Source organism: Pristiophorus japonicus, chromosome 22, assembly GCF_044704955.1.
Source record: "Pristiophorus japonicus isolate sPriJap1 chromosome 22, sPriJap1.hap1, whole genome shotgun sequence".
NCBI classification, from domain to species: domain Eukaryota; kingdom Metazoa; phylum Chordata; class Chondrichthyes; family Pristiophoridae; genus Pristiophorus; species Pristiophorus japonicus.
The window spans coordinates 43,897,358-43,917,306 of NC_091998.1; the positions used below are offsets into that span (position 1 = coordinate 43,897,358).

At 45.7% G+C, this 19,949-nt stretch overlaps 1 protein-coding gene and 1 pseudogene across 5 annotated transcripts in view; both read left to right on the forward strand.

Moving 5' to 3' along the window:
• fahd2a (fumarylacetoacetate hydrolase domain containing 2A) overlaps positions 1 to 19,949 on the forward strand; it is a 65,261-nt gene that overhangs the window by 19,192 nt on the left and 26,120 nt on the right. For all 5 annotated transcript variants that reach the window (XM_070866034.1, XM_070866030.1, XM_070866033.1 and 2 more), the window contains exon 3: positions 18,846 to 19,059. In XM_070866034.1, coding sequence (XP_070722135.1) covers positions 18,846 to 19,059 — 214 coding nt within the window. The remainder of the gene's footprint in view (positions 1 to 18,845; positions 19,060 to 19,949) is intronic.
• LOC139235211 (U2 spliceosomal RNA) lies at positions 15,232 to 15,469 on the forward strand (annotated as a pseudogene).

A 19,949-nucleotide genomic window follows, 5' to 3' on the forward strand; every position in this document is an offset into this window, starting at 1 on the left:
GATTGCTGGGATTGTCCCGGAGGCGCGCAAATTATGCCGAAAGTACATTCATCAGGCCCTTTGACATCCCTCCGTTTAATGCATCTGCTCCTTATACCCGTGGAGCACTGTACACATACTCTTATTCTTATTAGGATTCTTATTAGGATTCACTTGTAACCATGCATTAAAATAAGTCCTGTCCTTGCTCCAGTCCTTGGTTGCTGGGATGCACATTCCGTCCGTTAAATTAAACAAGACTCCATAGTTCATATAGTTGTTTATTTCCAGCGTGCTCTGCTGTCCGTCGGTGTTGCCCAGGGTACGTGCATGTCGCAGGGCTATCCATATTACGAGTAGCGCCTTTCGTATTCCCATTCCGGTAAGTATTATCTGTAATTTTAAACAGACGGCCTGGTCGTCACCAGGGGTTAAGTTTTTTTGCTCTACGAGTGTCCCTGTCACCCTGCAAAATCAGAAGGACAAGGTTATAATCGAACCATTTCGAGCTGAATCTGTAGGGCGTGCGCCCGTGTCTTTACCCACTTAAATATTACCCAAACTCCTATTATGACCAAGGCCAAAGCTATTCCTCCAAACATCGCTGTCTGCTTTACCGTTAGGTTGGGTTTGTGGACTACACCTACCCACCGTGGGGTACATTGGCTCTATTGCCAGAGGTGATGGTGCTATGGCTGCGCACTGCACTATCCGTCTAGTCCCGTTATCTCTTCCAGCCTGTTTATCTTAGCTTTTAACTCTTCAATTTGTTTTATTGAATATCTATTTCTTTATTGTATCAGGCAAGTATTATTACATAAGCTAGTTCTGTTTTTATTTTTGTTTCCTCTGTTAGGTGAGTCTTTTTTTTCCCTATTAAGAAATCCAAATTAATAATGTTCAGTATAAAACGGCTGTCAATGGAAAGGGTTAACTCCTTTCCAGGTTTGTAAGAAGACCTGATGTCATTACGTGACTTCACGTAATCATCTGAAAAAAAAGTCTTTGTGCCTTCAAAACTGGCTTCGAAATTAGGAATCCGTTAAACAGCATAAATCATTAGAGTAAACTCCAATGTTTTCCTAACTTCTAATTCAAGTACTTGCCAAAGAATTTTTTTTTTTAAATTGTTTTAAAACAAGACCACACATACAATAGCAATTTTGTTTACTGAAATTCAATTCTGTTTTTTTTTTATTTCTCTCTTTCTCCTCGTTATCTTCAAAACCCTCCTGCTTGTTTAGACTGTTCGGGACATTTTGGAAATCTTTTCAAACTGCATTGAAACTTTTTCATAATTGAAAATTCGAATCCATGTAGAGTGTTTTTTACTTATTCCAATTTTTTTTTTTCCTCTTCTAATTAAACCAATATCTTTTTCACAGCAAACATCAACTAGTATTTAGTAAGTTATGTCTTTTTCCATTTAGTCCGTTACATCTTTTTTTTTTCTTTCTTCAAATTAGGTTTTGTATTTTACACGGAGGGTTCGTAACTCCATAAAGTTGTTAATTTGTTTACTTTCAAAGTGGCGTCTTTATCTTTTTCTTTTTTCTCCATAACTGGAATGGAGACCAGCTTTGAGAGTTTGAGTGCTGCCTTTCGTTATCTCAAAATGCTCCAGTTTCAAAGCCGTTACTAAAGCTTGCTGTTTTTTAACATTTTCCAAAAGTTCCTTTTACACCTTCGCAGATAGCTCGCCACTTGCCCAGGAGTTTGACCTGATCAGATTTAATTTAATCTTTTTTTTTTTAAATCCACCTCAGTATTTCCTGTGCCTTCTCTGAATATCTCAAAATCCCAATTCAAACGTTGTAATTTCAATCTTTATTTGAAACTTTTTTTTTTAGAAGCTCTTTTTTTTTTAAAGCATTCTTTATCTCATTCCGAGACTAAATTTATGTCTTTCAACCCAATCAATCATTGCATGTTTTCTTTCGGCAAGTAAGTGAGCATGTCAAATAAATATTTTGCTCAACAAACCTATTCTTTATTTGTTTATTCTCCTAGCTCCGTAACTTATCATCCGAATAAATCCACACCTGCGTTTCTAACTTAAATGTCTTAAAACTTCCCACATACAGGACAACATTACAAAGGGTTTAAAAAAAAAGACTTTCACTCTGTTTCTAAAATAAACAGACACTTGCATTCCTCTTCCAACCAGGCTTTCGGAACATGAAAACATAAAACAAAAATTCATTCTGCAGTCAAAAATCACACAGACACTTCTCACTCAACGATCAGACATTTACAACAGTCTCTCTTCTTGTTTTGGCCGGCTCTATTTTTGGATCCATGACCTTTCAGGGAATTCGTAGTTTTATCTAAATAATTCCTCACATAACTAATTCCTGAGGATTCCACCCTGCTTTAATCATTTTTTCAATTAGCTTCTTTTGTTTTTCCGCCAGGTGGCGGGTAAGCGACCCTTCTGGTCCCCACTCGAGTTTACTTGTTTTCATGGCCATTCCTGGGTAGGACTGGTATCGTTAGGAATCTACTCTCAGCGGTCCGCTTTCTTTCTAGCGCGACTTGTAGTAAACTGTCTCTTGGCTACTGTCAGGTCACAAGTTCTGCTGTTACACAAACTTATACAATTCTTAAAAACGCGTTTAAGCAATTCCCGCAGTGCTCTACGTATCCTTAACGACTACCTACCACCGCTCAGCCCGTTGGTCCGACCCTGTTCACAGGTTTGGATTCCGTTAGCCGCTGTACACCGCTTGGTTCTATCCCGGGGTATTTCAAATTACACTACTGGGTCCGGAAGATGTCTCTCGGTATCACGATCCCACGGTCTAAGTGTGTTCCCTACGCCTACTTGGTTCCTGGCCGTCACGTGGGACAAAAGTCCTCTTAATTCAGGCTCAGGCTAGGCGTTTGAGATATTAGACCGTCTCCTCATGTCGATCAACCAGCTTCCACCTTCCGCACCCTTTATACTTAAAAATTGTTTTTTATACTCACCCGGGTTTTTTCCAAGGGCGTCCAGCGACTCCGGGAAATCCCGTCGACTACGCCATTGTTAGCGTTAGTGTTTTCTCTGAAGAATCACTCAACACTCAGGGTCGGTTCCAATGCTGAAGCAGCTTTATTACGCTCAGCGGGAAGGAAAAACTCAGGACCGTATCCAGGTTTCTCTTCACAGAACAAAGAGTTACATGTACCTTTATATGTTTTACAACAGTTACAAAACAGCTTACTGCAGTTACACAGCTCATCACGGCTGGACACAAGCCAATCATAACGATTATAGATTACATATAGGTTTTTTAATCCAATAGAATTCTCCTAGTAACCAGGGAACCATTGTCAATTTGGGTTGATCGATGACTTTATATGTTCTCTCCCTAGTTCTTTCATCTGGGAGAAATAATTGGTTTGTAGCCTTGTTTACAGCAAATGGTTTCCCTCTTATCTTTCTTCCTGGGGAATTAATTGGTTTATGGCCTTGTTCACAGGAGATGGCTTCCTTCTTATCTCTGCCTTCCCAGGCATTCCTACAGTGGGCCTCACAGGGTTATTGCTCGGTCAGTGAACGTTCAACAGTTCACAGTTTGACTACCTGATTTCCCATAATGCCTGGGCAGCCATTTTATGTGTGTGTCCATTTAAGCTTATGTGAGTTCTAAATATCCAGCAGGTGCCTAATGCCTAAGTCTATATATATCTTTCGACTCTCTACAACACAACCCAATCAATCATTGCATGTTTTCTTTCGGCAAGTAAGTGAGCATGTCAAATAAATATTTTGCTCAACAAACCTATTCTTTATTTGTTTATTCTCCTAGCTCCGTAACTTATCATCCGAATAAATCCACACCTGCGTTTCTAACTTAAATGTCTTAAAACTTCCCACATACAGGACAACATTACAAAGGGTTTAAAAAAAAAGACTTTCACTCTGTTTCTAAAATAAACAGACACTTGCATTCCTCTTCCAACCAGGCTTTCGGAACATGAAAACATAAAACAAAAATTCATTCTGCAGTCAAAAATCACACAGACACTTCTCACTCAACGATCAGACATTTACAACAGTCTCTCTTCTTGTTTTGGCCGGCTCTATTTTTGGATCCATGACCTTTCAGGGAATTCGTAGTTTTATCTAAATAATTCCTCATAACTAATTCCTGAGGATTCCACCCTGCTTTAATCATTTTTTCAATTAGCTTCTTTTGTTTTTCCGCCAGGTGGCGGGTAAGCGACCCTTCTGGTCCCCACTCGAGTTTACTTGTTTTCATGGCCATTCCTGGGTAGGACTGGTATCGTTAGGAATCTACTCTCAGCGGTCCGCTTTCTTTCTAGCGCGACTTGTAGTAAACTGTCTCTTGGCTACTGTCAGGTCACAAGTTCTGCTGTTACACAAACTTATACAATTCTTAAAAACGCGTTTAAGCAATTCCCGCAGTGCTCTACGTATCCTTAACGACTACCTACCACCGCTCAGCCCGTTGGTCCGACCCTGTTCACAGGTTTGGATTCCGTTAGCCGCTGTACACTGCTTGGTTCTATCCCGGGGTATTTCAAATTACACTACTGGGTCCGGAAGATGTCTCTCGGTATCACGATCCCACGGTCTAAGTGTGTTCCCTACGCCTACTTGGTTCCTGGCCGTCACGTGGGACAAAAGTCCTCTTAATTCAGGCTCAGGCTAGGCGTTTGAGATATTAGACCGTCTCCTCATGTCGATCAACCAGCTTCCACCTTCCGCACCCTTTATACTTGTTTTTTATACTCACCCGGGTTTTTTCCAAGGGCGTCCAGCGACTCCGGGAAATCCCGTCGACTACGCCATTGTTAGCGTTAGTGTTTTCTTAGAAGAATCACTCAACACTCAGGGTCGGTTCCAATGCTGAAGCAGCTTTTATTACGCTCAGCGGGGAGGAAACAAACAGGACCGTATCCAGGTTTCTCTCCACAGAACAAAGAGTTACATGTACCTTTATATGTTTTACAACAGTTACAAAAACAGCTTACTGCAGTTACACAGCTCATCACGGCTGGACACAAGCCAATCACAACGATTATAGATTACATATAGGTTCTTTAATCCAATAGAATTCTCCTAGTAACCAGGGAACCATTGTCAATTTGGGTTGATCGATGACTTTATATGTTCTCTCCCTAGTTCTTTCATCTGGGAGAAATAATTGGTTTGTAGCCTGGTTTACAGCAAATGGTTTCCCTCTTATCTTTCTTCCTGGGGAATTAATTGGTTTATGGCCTTGTTCACAGGAGATGGCTTCCTTCTTATCTCTGCCTTCCCAGGCATTCCTACAGTGGGCCTCACAGGGTTATTGCTCGGTCAGTGAACGTTCAACAGTTCACAGCTTGACTACCTGGTTTCCCATCATGCCTGGGCAGCCATTTTATGTGTGTGTCCATTTAAGCTTATGTGAGTTTTAAATATCCAGCAGGTGCCTAATGCCTAAGTCTATATATATCTACTCTCTACAACAATAAGAATAAATGAGAAGTCCGTGTAACATACCGATTTTTCCGGTTCAGAAGCCCAATAGTGACAAATGGAGGTTTGTCCAAAACCTATGAGCTGTGAATGAATCTACTATATTCTCACCATGCTTAAAGAAGGATTTGGAATGAAGTATCCCGGAATGCTTTCCAGAATCTTAAGCAGCCCCTCACTTCAGCACCAGCCTTGGGATTACCAGATTACACTAAGACATTCAACTTATTTGTTCATCACAAGTCGGGTTTTGCACAATCTGTTTTGACTCAGTTACATGGGGACAGGCAGCGCTCGGTAGCGTATTTCAGTGCCCAACTAGACCCAGTGGCACGCGGACTACCAGGATGTCTTCCTTCTTTGGCAGCAGCTTATTATGCTATACAACAAACTCAGACAATAACTCTAAATCATCAAACCGTTTTATATATCCCACACTCTGTCGAGATTTTACTTACTAAATGTGCCACCCAACACCTAACTTCCGCAAGAATCACTAAATCTGAAGTTGAACTGTTATCAAATCCGAACCTTATCATTAAAACATGTACTATCTTAAATCCAGCCACTCTACTCCCCACGGAATAAGACGGCGAACCCCATTCATGTGAAATGGTAACCGAATTAGTGACTAAACCACGTATCAATTTAACAGATGTACCAATGTGTAACCCTGATCTAGTGTGCTATGTTGACGAATCAGCCTTACGATAGGGGCCAACCTAGAGCGGCTTATGCAATTGTGACCCAGTTTAATGTTGTTGAAACAGCCTCTCTTCCTGACTCCTTTTCAGCCCAACAAACTGAATTATTTGCGTTAACTCGAGCCTGTACTCTGGCTGAAGGACAAACAGTCAATATCTATACCGACTCCAGGTATGCTTTTGTCACATGACTATGGACAAATTTGGAAAATTCGCAGGTACCTGACTTCTTCAGTGTCATGTATTTCACTATCTTGCAATGACAATAGTTATGTAACTGCAACTCATGCACACTACCCGTACCCTTGAAATGCACACCCTGACCACAGGGGGTGAGCTTGTGGGAGACACTTCTCACCTGGGTTTCCAGGTATAAAAGGGGAGGTCCCAACCAGGGTCAGCACTCATTGATCCTGGAAATAAAGTGACGGTCACAGAGTGACCGTGTCTGATATATACATGCCTCGTGTGAGTTTGTAACAAGGTGCAGAGACACTACATTTAGCGACGAGAAACGGGAATCACCGAACCACGAGGATGGCCACTGATGGCACAGAGGAATGCTACTGTGTGGGTGAGGACTGGGACGACTTTGTGGAAAGACTCCAGCAGAGCTTTGTCACAAAGGACTGGCTGGAAGAGACAGTGGCTGACAAGCGCAGAGCGCATCTACTGACCAGCTGTGGTCCACAGACGTATGCGCTGATGAAAGACCTGCTCGCACCCCAAAAGTCAGTGGACAAGTCCTTCGAAGAGCTCAGCCAGCTGATCAGTGAGCATCTCAAGCCGGCAAGTAGCGTACACATGGCCCGGCACCGGTTCTACTCTCACCGGTGTCGGGAGGGTCAAAACGTCTCGGACTTCGTGACGGAACTGCGGCGTTTGGCCAGTCCCAGTAAGTTCTCCGATGCCTGCAAGGGGGAGATGTTAAGGGACTTTTTAATCGAGGACATTAATCATGCCGGCATTTTCAGGAAGCCCATAAAGACCAAGGACCTGACTTTAGAAGGGACGGCGTTGATAGCTCAGACCTTTATGGCAGGGGAAGAGGAGACCAAGCTAATTTATACACGCAGCCCTGGTTTTAACGTTGCGATGAACCAGGGAAAATAATGTAAAAGTGATACGGAACCCCGCAGGCAGGTAAGGGCAATTCGACACCAAGCAGGCAAGGGCAATTCAACACCACCCAGGCAGTAACAAGCTCCAGGGTGGGCCTGCAATAGGGACAATGGAAAGGGGATCGGCAATTCACGCCATCACGAGGAATATTGCATCCCGTGGTGGGACCATTAACACCCCCCATCAGAGTGCTTAGAAATAGCCAAACGGGCCATCAGAGAGGAATGCCTGGGAATAGTCCTTTTGTTAACAACAATCTCAGCTCATGCTGGGGGTGTGGGGGTAGACACACTGCCAAAAGATGCAGGTTCCAGCTTTATAACTGTAGGATTTGTAATGTCAGTGGACACTTGGCCAGGATGTGCAAAAAGGCAGTAGCAAGGCTAGTCTGCGAGACAGAGGAACCAGACGAGGGGTTTGCAATGCAGGATGAGGCCTGGGGAAAAACCATGGATGCTGAAGTTCAGAGAGTTCATGTGGCTGACGTCCACAGCTCATACACTAAAACGCCATCCATGATGATGAAAGTCTTACTGAATGGCATCCTGAAACTGGATACGGGAGCTAGCCAGTCACTCATGAGCGCCCAACAATTTGAGAGACTATGGCCACACAGAGCCAGCAGGCCCAAACTGGAACGCATTGAGCTACGTACATACACCAAAGAGATCATCCCAGTGCTGGGCAGTGCAAACTTGGTGGTAACGCATATTGGATTACAGAACTGGCTGCCACTCTGGATTGTTCCGGGAAATGGCCCCGCGCTTTTGGAGAGGAGTTGGCTAGCTGAGATAAATTGGAAATGGGAGGATGTGCACGCCATTTCATCCGTGGAGCGAAGTTCATGCTCACAGGTCCTACAGAAATTCGAGTCACTCTTTCAACCCAGTGTCAGAACGTTCAAGGGCACTAAAGCAGTGATACGCATCACTCCGGACGCGAGACCAGTGCACCACAAAGCCAGAGCGGTGCTGTAGATGATGCGTGAGAAGATTGAAAGTGAACTGGACAGGCTGCTCAGAGGGTATAATTTTGGGCGTTAAATTCAGCAACTGGGCAAGTCCCATCGTTCCCGTCATCAAAGCAGATGGCTCGGTTAGGATTTGTGGCAACTACAAAGCCACCATCAACCGCGTGTCACTGCAAGACCAATACCTGCTTCCGAGAGCGGAAGACCTTTTTGCCACGCTGGCAGGTGGCAAGCTGTTCACGAAGCTGGACCTCACTTCGGCCTACATGACTCCAAGCTTCTGACCACCATCACGACGCACAAAGGATTATTTGTCTACAACAGGTGCCCGTTTGCATTCGTTCAGCAGCGGCTATCTTTCAGCGAAACATGGAAAGCTTGCTCAAGTCCATCCCTGGAACGATCGTATTCCAAGACGACATCCTTATAACGGGTCGAGACACCGAGGAACATCTCTGCAACCTGGACGAGGTGCTACGCCGATTGGATCGGGTAGGCTTGCAGCTGAAAAAGGCCAAGTGTGTGTTTTTGGCTCTAGAGGTCGAGTTCCTGGGCAGGAGGGTTGCCGCAGATGGGCTCCGGCCCACTGAATCAAAGACTGAAGCGATTCGCCGGGCACCCAGGCCTGGCAACACGTCGGAGTTGCGATCATTCCTGGCACTTTTGAACTATTTTGGGAACTTTCTGCCGAACGTAAGCACAGTGTTGGAGCCGTTACACATGCTCCTCCATAGATGTTGTGAATGGTTTGGGGGGGATTGTCAAGAATGGGCTTTCAGTAAGGCGAGGAACCTGCTGTGCTCCAACAAACTGTTGAGTTTGTATGACCCCTGTAAAAAACTGTTTAAAACATGCGATGCATCATCCTACGGGGTTGGGTGTGTATTGCAGCAGGGTAACGATTATGGCTGGCTCCAACCGGTGGCTTACGCCTCCAGGTTGCTCTCCCAGGCAGAGCGTGGATATGGCATGGTCGAGAAGGAGGTACTCTCGTTTGTGTATGGTGTGAAAAAGATGCACCAATACCTTTTCGGTAGACAGTTCGAGTTAGAGACGGACCACAAGCCGTTAGCCTTGCTGTCGGACAACAGGGATGTTATCAACGCTAACGTGTCAGCTCGCATACAGCGATGGGCCCTCACAAAGGCTGCATATGACAACACCATACGGCACCGGCCAGGCACCGAAAATTGCTCTGACGCCCTCGGCAGGCTCCCACTGGCCACCACCAAGGGAGCAGAGTGCCGAGATGGTCATGGCCGTTGAGGCATTTGACACTGCGGGCTCCCCCATCACAGCCTGTCAGATCAAACTCTGGACCAACAGGGACCCCCTCCTATCCATGATAAAGAAATGTGTCCTGACTGGGAATTAGGCACCCGCACATGGCGTGGCCCGAGGAAGTCAGGCCGTTTCAGAGACGGATGGATGAACTCTCCATCCAAGCCGACTGCCTGTTATGGGGCAGCTAGGTAGTCGTGCCCCAGAAAGGAAGGGAAGCGTTCATCAGGGAACTCCACAGCGAGCAACCTGGCATCGTGTTAATGAAGGCCATTGCCTGGTCACATGTATGGTGGCCGGGGATTGACTCAGACCTGGAACTCTGGGTTCACAGGTGCACGACGTGTGCCCAGCTGGGCAATGCCCCCAGGGAGGCCCCACTCAGCCCGTGGCCCTGGCCCACCAGGCCATGGTCACGTATTTACATAGACTATGCGAGCCCATTCATGGGGAAAATGTTCCTGATCGTTGTCGATGCATACTCGAAGTGGATCGAGTGCATCATGTTGAACTCGTGCACGCCATCCATCACAGTGGAGAGTTTGCGTATGGTTTTCGCGACCCACGGCTTGCCGGACATCCTGGTCAGCAACAATGTTTTGCCAGCCATGAATTCCAGGAGTTTATGTCGGGCAATGGGATCAAGCACGTCCTGACAGCGCCGTTCAAGCCGGCTTCCAATGGCCAGGCGGAACGGGCGGTCCAAGTCATAAAGCAGGGCATGCTACGCATTCAGGAACCATCCCTTCAGTACCGCCTATCGAGGAACTCTTCATGAAACGCACGCTCAAAACGCGGCTGTCCCTCATTCACCCAGACCTGGCAGACATTGTTGAGGGCAAGCGCCAGTCCCAAACCGATCTCCATGATTGAGACTCAAGGAGTAGGTGTATAGAAATAGATGACCCGGTATTTGTTCTTAACCATGCTTTGGGACCCAAATGGCTTGAGGGCACTGTAATTGGCAAAGAAGGAAACAGGGTCATGGTGGTCAGACTAAACAATGGGCAGATATGCCGCAAACACTTGGACCAAGTAAAGACAAGGTTCAGCATCAACACGGAGGAACTGGAAGAAGAGCATGATGAGATAGCACCCGCACCACTGCCAGCGTACGAGCAACAAAGACAGCTCTCAGGATGCACAGTCCCGGCGGACAGGCCGGAATCACCTCAAGTGACAGAGACGCGTGCTGAGGCTCAGCCACCAGAGCCACAACTGCAGCAGTCCACGAGAGAGCGTCGACCACCTGATTGACTTAACCTCTGAACTTAAAGACTTAAGGGGGGAGGTGATGTCATGTATTTCACCATCTTGCAATGACAATAGCTATGTAACTGTAACTCATGCACACTGTACCTGTACCCTTGAAATGCACACCCTGACCACAGTGGGTGAGCTTGCAGGAGACACTTCTCACCTGGGTTTCCAGGTATAAAAGGGGAGGTCCCAACCAGGGTCAGCACTCCTTGATCCTGGAAATAAAGTGAAGGTCACAGAGTGACCGTGTCTGATATATACATGCCTCGTGTGAGTTTGTAACAAGGTGCAGAGACCACCAGGAACCACCATCAAAAATGCAGAACAAGTAGAAAATCTTCTGCGAGCCATTCAATGCCCCTTGAAACTTGCCATTACAGGCCAGTCGAATGAGGTGGCACTTGGGAACGCCAGAGCTGATAATGCAGCTAAGTCAGCAGCTGTGTCAAAAGGGGGATGCAGGCGTCATTGTTTCCACGAAGAAAAAATAATTGCTCAGATCCGCCACCCACTATAAATGATGTGCTGTCCTTTCAGACACAGGCCAGTATGGAGGAGATGTTGACCTGGACGAAGGATCAATGTTATAAAAATCCAGAAGGAATATGGGTTCACCACGACGGCCGCGTGGTGGCGCCCAAATCCTTACTTCCATGGATTGCCCGATGTGTTCATACATTCACACATGCAGGCAAAGGGGGGGTGGCAGATTATATTTTGGCAACTTGGTATGATTATATTTTGGCAACTTGGTCTGCACCAGGTATTTCGGCAATTGCAAAACAAATCTGTGAAAATTGTGTTACCTGTCAGACAATGAATCCGGGTAAGACGGAAAAAGTAGCGTCTGCCTCCCACCCAAATCCAATGGGGCCTTTACTACATTTACAAATGGATTTTATTGAATTACCTATGTGTATGGGATTCAAGTATGTATTAGTTATTGTAGATGTGTTCTCTAGATGGACTGAAGCCTTTCCATGTAAAAAGGCCGATGCCACTACTGTTGCTAAATGTTTGTTAAAAGAAATCGTACCGCGCTTCGGAATCCCTGCTAAGCTTTCTAGTGATAACGGGTCACATTTCACGGGAACTGTTATAAGAGAAATGTGTAAAGCTTTACAGATTAACCAATGTTTTCATTGCAGTTGTCATCCACAATCAGTTGGACTTGTTGAAAGATATAATGGAATGCTTAAAAATAAGCTCGCAAAATTATGTAATGACACTGGACTGAAATGGATAGAACTGCTGCCCTTAGCCTTGATGGTAATGCGATCTGCAACCAACAGAACAACAGGCCTGTCACCGCATGAGATAGTTATGGGACGTCCCCAGCGACTACCTTTTACAGCACCATTTACTGCAAAACAAATGGACATCCACAAAATGGAGGAAAATATGTTGAATTATTGTATTGCACTAACCAAATGTTCATTCGCAGGTAAAAGAAGCTCAAGTCAAGCCAGGGGAAGGGAAGTGTCATGACCTGGAGCCCGGGGAATTCGTTTACATCAAAATCTTTAAAAGACAAAGCAGTCTACAACCAAGATTTGAATGACCATACCAGGTCTTGCTGGCGACTAATACTGCAATCAAGGTGAAGGAAAGACCAACATGGATCCATGCGTCCCATTGCAAAAAGGCACCCGACCAGGAGGAAGGGAAGAAGGAACCAGAGGAACAGAAAAAGGAAGATTGAATAAGGAACAGTGCAGACTATGGGGACTGATGGTGCTGGGCTTTACAGGGTTTTGCTTTGCATTATTGATTATACCAGGGGTACAGACACGCAAACGAAGGGAACTACAGGTAAACGTATTTATGGCGCTGAGTCATAAGTATGCCCAAGAAAGAAACTTGTCTAGTTGTTGGATATGTTCCCATGTACCTATCCACTCCGAAGGGGGTATTCCCCTAAGATCTGCCCCCTTTAATGAATCAGATGGTAGAATGGTTGATAGTGCAAAATAGGCAAACCTGGCCCAGGTATCAGAAACGAAGGATCTAACAGAATGAAGGTCAGCGGGTTATGAACTTACAACCTTCCAGGGATGGTACCAGCCAAATTATAATAATAACCGTCAGCCACCCTTCCTAAGTATTACTCCCGGAATAGGAAATCCTGAAGGTATAGTATGCCTAGTGAGTAATGAGACTAAAGGATCAGAAATGGGATGCAGCAAGTGTTCCAAATGACTAAATGACAAGTCCTATTCCGGGAGTAATACTTAGGAAGGGTGGCTGACGGTTATTATTATAATTTGGCTGGTACCATCCCTGGAAGGTTGTAAGTTCATAACCCGCTGACCTTCATTCTGTTAGATCCTTCGTTTCTGATACCTGGTCCATAACAAAGCCTCAGGTGAAGGGTGGGACAGTGATACCACTTGAGTATGGATGGCACGAAAGGACCAGGAGCTGATGTCCTATAATTGCACCTACTTTATTTGTAGCCATAAAGCCTACCCATGGTTACCAGCCAACTGGACAGGGTCCTGTTACTTAGGATATGTGGTACCCTTCATTAGATCAACAAAGACTAAGGGATGCCTATGGAAGTCATAGATTTAAACGGGATTTGACATGGCTAAATGGAATATTCAAGGTAATGATACCACCCTATGGAATAGCATCAAACGAATGGCAGTTACGGGAACTGGCTAATTTAGTCGAATCAGTAGCCAACGCAACTTCCCAAGCCTTCGAAGAGGTGAATGATGAAATGCTAGCCATTCGAACAGCGGCTCTCCAAAATTATCTCCTTAGATTATCTCCTAACCAAAGACGGAGGGACATGCGCATTAATAGGTGGAGAATGTTGTACATAGATCCCGGATAAGTCAGAAGAAATCGGCAGTCTAGCTGAATACATTAGGAGAAAGGTAATAGAGTACAAACAGACTGTTGGCCAGGACGGTACCACCTTGTGGAATTGGGCATCGGGATGGTTGGGATCCCTAGGGAAATCTGTAGTACAGGGTTTGATCATATTCCTGCTGATAGTCTTCGCCCTGTATCTTGTGTTTGCCTTGGTTAAGTGTTGCTGTGCCAGGTTGGGAAAAACAGTGTTACCTACCGAGACTACGGCTAGAGTTATAGTAGCGACAACTACTGAAGGTTCTTGTGTGGAAATGGAAATAGAGAGACGGTGCAAGATCAGAATGGATTGAGTTGTCCTTGTAAAGGACAAAGGGGGAGGGGATGTGGAAATGTATTTTTTATCTAAGCTGTATTTTGTACCCTTTTTGATATAAAACAAAATGGATTCCTGGTCCTTCCAGAAATTTCTGCAACAGGCAGTCTGTTTGCATAAACAGCTAAACCTGGCTTGAAACGGCTGATAGCTAATCAATAGCCACCAGACAGCATGAAGACTGAGCTAAGTGCCATCCATAGTGCTCTCCTGTATTGTCCATACAACACCAGTTCCACTCCCCACCCCCGCCCTTTTTGAGATACGCAAACTACCAGCCATTATCTCTGATACAGGATTCATCCATTTTATGCAAAAAGATAACTTACAGGAAACTGGACAATCCTGACACAATGCAATAGCACATTATCACACTCTCATCGAGTGATGGCTGACTGGCCAACTAATAACCCTGACAGAAGGAAACCATGTCAGAACACGTATGTAGTAATTAACTCTATCTGTATTCACTGACTGCAAGACAGAACCAATACACAGGAAGAGGCCATAACTTGGGTTTTTACTGTATAAATGTCTCATGAAATTGTACCATTTCAGAGGTCTTCACTGAGCCGTTGACAGAGTGAGATTTTTCCCTTGCTGCAAGGAACATCTGCCGGAGCTGAAGGTGTCTGAGTCGTATATTGCGAGTCGCGATTTCGACAAAGGTTACATTTAGATATCTGCATTTATCAATTACATCACTTTCCCGTGTACTAGCAGCATCTCTGTGCGCGGTTACATTTAGATACCTGCATTTGTTAGTTACATCTTTTTTATTAGTATCACCAGCATCGCTGTTCAACAGTACATTTACATACTTGCATTTGTTGATTATATCTTTTACGTTGGTGTCACCGGCATCGCTGTTCAACGGTACATTTGGATACTTGCATTTGTTAATTACACCTTTTTCATTTGTGGCACCGGCATCACTGTACAAAGAGTGGAACTGTCCCTTTAATTGTTCTGGGTTGCTGGTCTCCTTTGCAATCTTTACCCCAATCCGGTTCGCTGCTCGGCATCATCCACCTCCACGGAGGTGTGTGGGGGACCTGACCCATCCACCTCCATGGCACGAACCTGGTATTGCAGTACTTCCAGGAACGGTGCAGTGGCTCTAGGCCTTTTGGCTAAGAGCATTGGCGCAGAGTGATCCTTGACAGGTGCAAGGTGACCTCTGGCGTTTGTGATTTGACAAAGAATTGGAACGATTGGCTACGAATTAAAAAAAAAAAAAATCACATGTACTTCTCGGCCTTTTGGCTAAGATCATGCGTAACTGACCTGACAGGGGAGTAACCATGACCCCAAAGTGGTTCTCCCTGGATCAGGAAGGTAGTTCTCCTATGCTTTTTGGAAATAGGAGGTGAGTGGGGTGGATTGACCCATCCACCTCCACGGAGGTGTGTGGGGGGCCTGACCCATCCACCTCCATGGCACGAACCTGGTATTGCAGTACTTCCAGGAACGGTGCAGTGGCTCTCGGCCTTTTGGCTAAGAGCATTGGCGCAGAGTGATCCTTGATGTGTGCAAGGTGACCTCTGGCGTTTGTGATTTGACAAAGAATTGGAAAGATTGGCAACAAAATTTTTTTTTTAAATTTAAAAAAATCACATGTACTTCCCTCAATGCTGCCCCTCATGGTCTGGTCGCGTCCATCTTGATTTCAGGTGCTTCACCTCGTGGTGAGGGCGCCATCGTCTTTCTCATCTCGAAGTAGGCTGCGGTGATTCTTTTCTCCCCAGGTTCTGTCACGGAAGCCGGGAATCTACCTCTGCGCCGATTTTCTTTCCTCGGAGTCCTGCCACTGGAGCCCGGAAGATGAGATCTGGTCGTTTGGGTTGGATCATCTCACCGTTGAGTTGTGCGGTCTATGTCGTCGCCACGCAGTCGAGTTGGACGGTAGGATTTTCAGGTGCTGTGATGGATCCAAATTTGGGGCCACGTAGGATGTCGATCGCCGGGGCCTGGAGGCTTTCCCAGCTGCAACAGATTTGGATTTGCTTCATCCATCTTCTTCCCAGCAGCGTTGGACTATCACCAGCAACGATCCAAAAGGTAGCTTGTGCATCATGCCACCATGGACACCTGGACATCTACGCTGCCAGCGACTGGGATGGTGTCTTTTGTGTAAGTGAGCAGCTTCGCCTGGATTGGGAGCATTTTGGGTCATTTGGCGGGATTGTCCCAGAGTTTCTCGAAGGCCGTTTGATTCATCAGCAATTGGCTCGCCCCTGTGTTGACCTCCATTGAGACTGGAACACCGTTGATTTCGACTTCCATTTTCCACAGAGAACTCTCGGTGGAGCAGGTACACACTTCGTACACCTCTTCCAGGGGCTGAGCCGCTTCATAGACGCTCTTCGTCTTCATCAGCACTGGAGCCCGGGTGATCGGCCACTTCTTCAGTGACTCGGTGAGTAAAGGTTCTTCTACAGATCTGCTGGAGATGACCTTTAATGTTGCAGCCTTTGCAAGTATTGTCTCTGTATTGGCACGGGTGGGCCCTGTGATTTCCTCCACAGCGCCAGCACAGGGCCAGCCGGTTGGCCCCATGTGGTGGACTCAGGGTTGCGAGACTCGGGGTAGCAGCTTTGCCTCTGAAAGGCACCAGTCGGTTCACTGTACTTGTCGGGTTAGAGTCCTGGGGGGTGAGTCATCATCCTCTTGGAATCGCAGGCCGAAATCATGAATGCCTGGCTCACTTTACTTGCCTTCTGCAGGATGACCGTAGTGTCCGCTGAGAGCAGCTTGTGGAGGAGGCCCTCGTGGCCGATTCCAATAACGAAGATGTCCCTCAGTGCTTCGGTGAGGTGGTCGCCAAGATCACATGGTGCAGCCAATTGTCTCAGATCTGCAGCATATTTTGCAATTTCTTGGCCTTGGGGACGCCGGTGGGTGTAGAACCGGTGTCTGGGTGTGAGGATGCTCTCTCTGGGTTTGAGCTGTTGCTGTATTATTGTTACGAGCTCCACATATGTTTTGGTTGTCGTCTTTGCTGGGGCTAGCAGGTCCCTGACGAGGCCATGGACAGTGGGCCCACAACTGCTGAGCAGGATAGCTCTGTGCTTATTAGCCAGCGAGGTCGGTGTGTCTCTAGCCAGGTCGTGTGCGATGAAGAAGTGTTCGAGCCTTTCCACAAAGGCATCCCAATCTTCTCCATCAGCGAATTGTTGAAAGTTCCTTAGGTTAGCCATGTTGCGTGTGGAAATTCGTAATCTTGTCGGCAGTTATATATACAAGCACTCTAGTGATGATTCCACGAGGTAGGGTATTGTACTTGAACTGTTGTGACCTTAGTCCATTTTTTGTAGCTCCCTGAGTGAGGACACAATGAGGTGAGCTCCCTTTTATACTTGGTTACCTGCAGTGTGCAGGTGACATTTGGGTCTCCACCAGTAGCACCCTCTGGTGGTACAGGTATGGTGTATACAGTGTGAAGATACATTCAGTGGTCTAATGTTACAGTACATACATTATATATACACAACAGATAGTATGCAGGTACAGCAAGTGATCAGGAAGGCCAATGGTATCTTGACCTTTATTGCAAAGGGGATGGAGTATAAAAGCAGGGAACTTTTGCTACAGCTATACAAGATATTGGTGAGACCATACCTGGATTACTGCGTGCAGTTTTGGTTTCCATATTTATGAAAGGGTATACTTGCTTTGGAGGAAGTTCAGAGAAAGTTCACAAGGTTGATTCCAGGGATGAAGGGGTTGACTTATGAGGAAAGGTTGGGTAGGTTGGGCCTCTACTCATTGGAATTCAGAAGAATGAGAGGTGACCTTATCAAAACGTATAAAATTATGAGGGGGCTTGACAAGGTGAATGCAGAGAGGATATTTCCACTGATAGGGGAGACTAGAACTAGAGGGCATAATCTTAGAATAAGGGACCAATCATTTAAAACAGAGATGAGGAGAAATTTCTTCTGAGGGTTGTAAATCTGTGGAATTCGCTGCCTCAGAGAGCTGTGGAAGCTGGGACATTGAATAAATTTAAGACAGAAATAGACAGCTTCTTAAATGATAAGGGGATAAGGGGTTATGGGGAGCGGGCGGGGAAGTGGAGCTGAGTCCATGATCGGATCAGCCATGATCTTATTGAATGACGGAGCAGGCTCGAGGGGCCGTATGGCCTACTTCTGTTCCTATTTCTTATGTTCTTCTGTAAATCTCTTTGCCTCTCTACCTTTCTTTCTTCCTTTAAGGTGCCCCTTAAAACCTATCTCTTTGACCAAGCTTTTGGTCATCTGCCCTAATTTCTCTTTACGTGGCTCAGTGTCAAATTTTGTTTTATAACAACCCCTTGAAGCGCCTTGGGACATTTTACTACTTTAAAGGCGCTACATAAATACAAGTTACTGTTGTTGTAACTGTTGTAACTCATCTCCGAGAGCATGCAGAAATCAAGCGCAGGCAGCGAAAAGAGCGTGCGGCAACCATCCCCACCTGTGACGGGGACTGTGGTTCTCGTATTGTACTGTTCAACCACCTAAGGACTCATTTTAAGAGTGGAAGCAAGTCTTCCTCGATTCCAAGGTCTGCCTATGATGATGATGATGATGATGAAGGTAGGAAACGCAGCAGGCAATTTGCCCACAGCAAGCTCCCACAAACACAATGTGATAATGAGCATATAATCTGTTTTTGTGATGTTTGAGGGATAAATATTGGCCAGGACAATAGTTTGTTGAAGTGCTTTGTTTGTGTAAGTATTGGCACAGTGTTATGTGTTGTTGACATATTTACAGAGATTATTGTGAGTCTGCTGTTGTTCAGCGTAAATAACTGTGTTACTCCTATAATTTGACAGTGACCCTCGAGAATTTTATTTTATTGTGTATACAGAGCCTTGGATTGTGGAAATGCCATGTGTCATTCAGAGATAACGCTTCTGCCACCTGTAACTCACCCAGACAAAGTGGTGTGTGTTGGGATGAACTATATGGATCACTGCTTGGAGCAGAAAGTGGCAATCCCAAAGGAGCCAATTATATTTAGCAAGTTTGGCAGTTCCATAGTGGGGCCCTACAGTGACATCATCCACCCTGCGGAGAGCAATGTAAGTGCGTTTCTCTTCTACAGTTGGGGGAGAGGGTGCATCTGATATGAGGGAGGAAGGTGTCAAGGCGCTATTGGGTAGGTGACAGAAGGGGTTAAAGTATCACCCATCAATAGTTTATGGCGAGTGGAAAGTATTCTTACTTTAAACTTGGTCCACTTAGATTGCATCTTATACAGAACATGAGTACTTCAAGTCTGAGGTGTGCACATCTGACAAAGATAGCCATCAGACATCTGCGCCGGACTCTTGACTGAGTTCTGGTGAAGCATGCGCCCAAAATGTTAAGCTGTCTTCTTCAGTTACTGACCAAGATCCTGTGCATCTGCAGCACGTTCTGTTTGTATACTGGTCGGTATACTCATCCTTCATCCATGCCTTTGTTACCTCTAGACTTGACTACTTCAATGCACTGCTGGCTGGCCCTCCCACATTCTACCCTACATAAACTTGAGGTCATCCAAAACTCAGCAGCCGATGTCCTAACTCGCTCACCCATCACCCCCTGTGCTCGCTGACCTACATTGGCGATCAGTTAAGCAACGCCTTGATTTCAAAATCCTCATCCTTGTTTACAAATCCCTCCATGGACATCTCCGGGACATCTAGATAGGAATAGTGCAATCAAGCAGATGCAATATGGATTCATGAAGGGGAAATCATGTTTAACTAATTTACTGGAATTATTTGAGGATATAACGAGCATGGTGGATAGAGGTGTACCGATGGATGTGGTGCATTTAGATTTCCAAAAGGCATTCGATAAGGTGCCACACAAAAGGTTACTGCAGAAGATAAAGGTACGCAGAGTCAGAGGAAATGTATTAGCATGGATCGAGAATTGGCTGGCTAACAGAAAGCAGAGAGTCGGGATAAATGGGTCCTTTTCG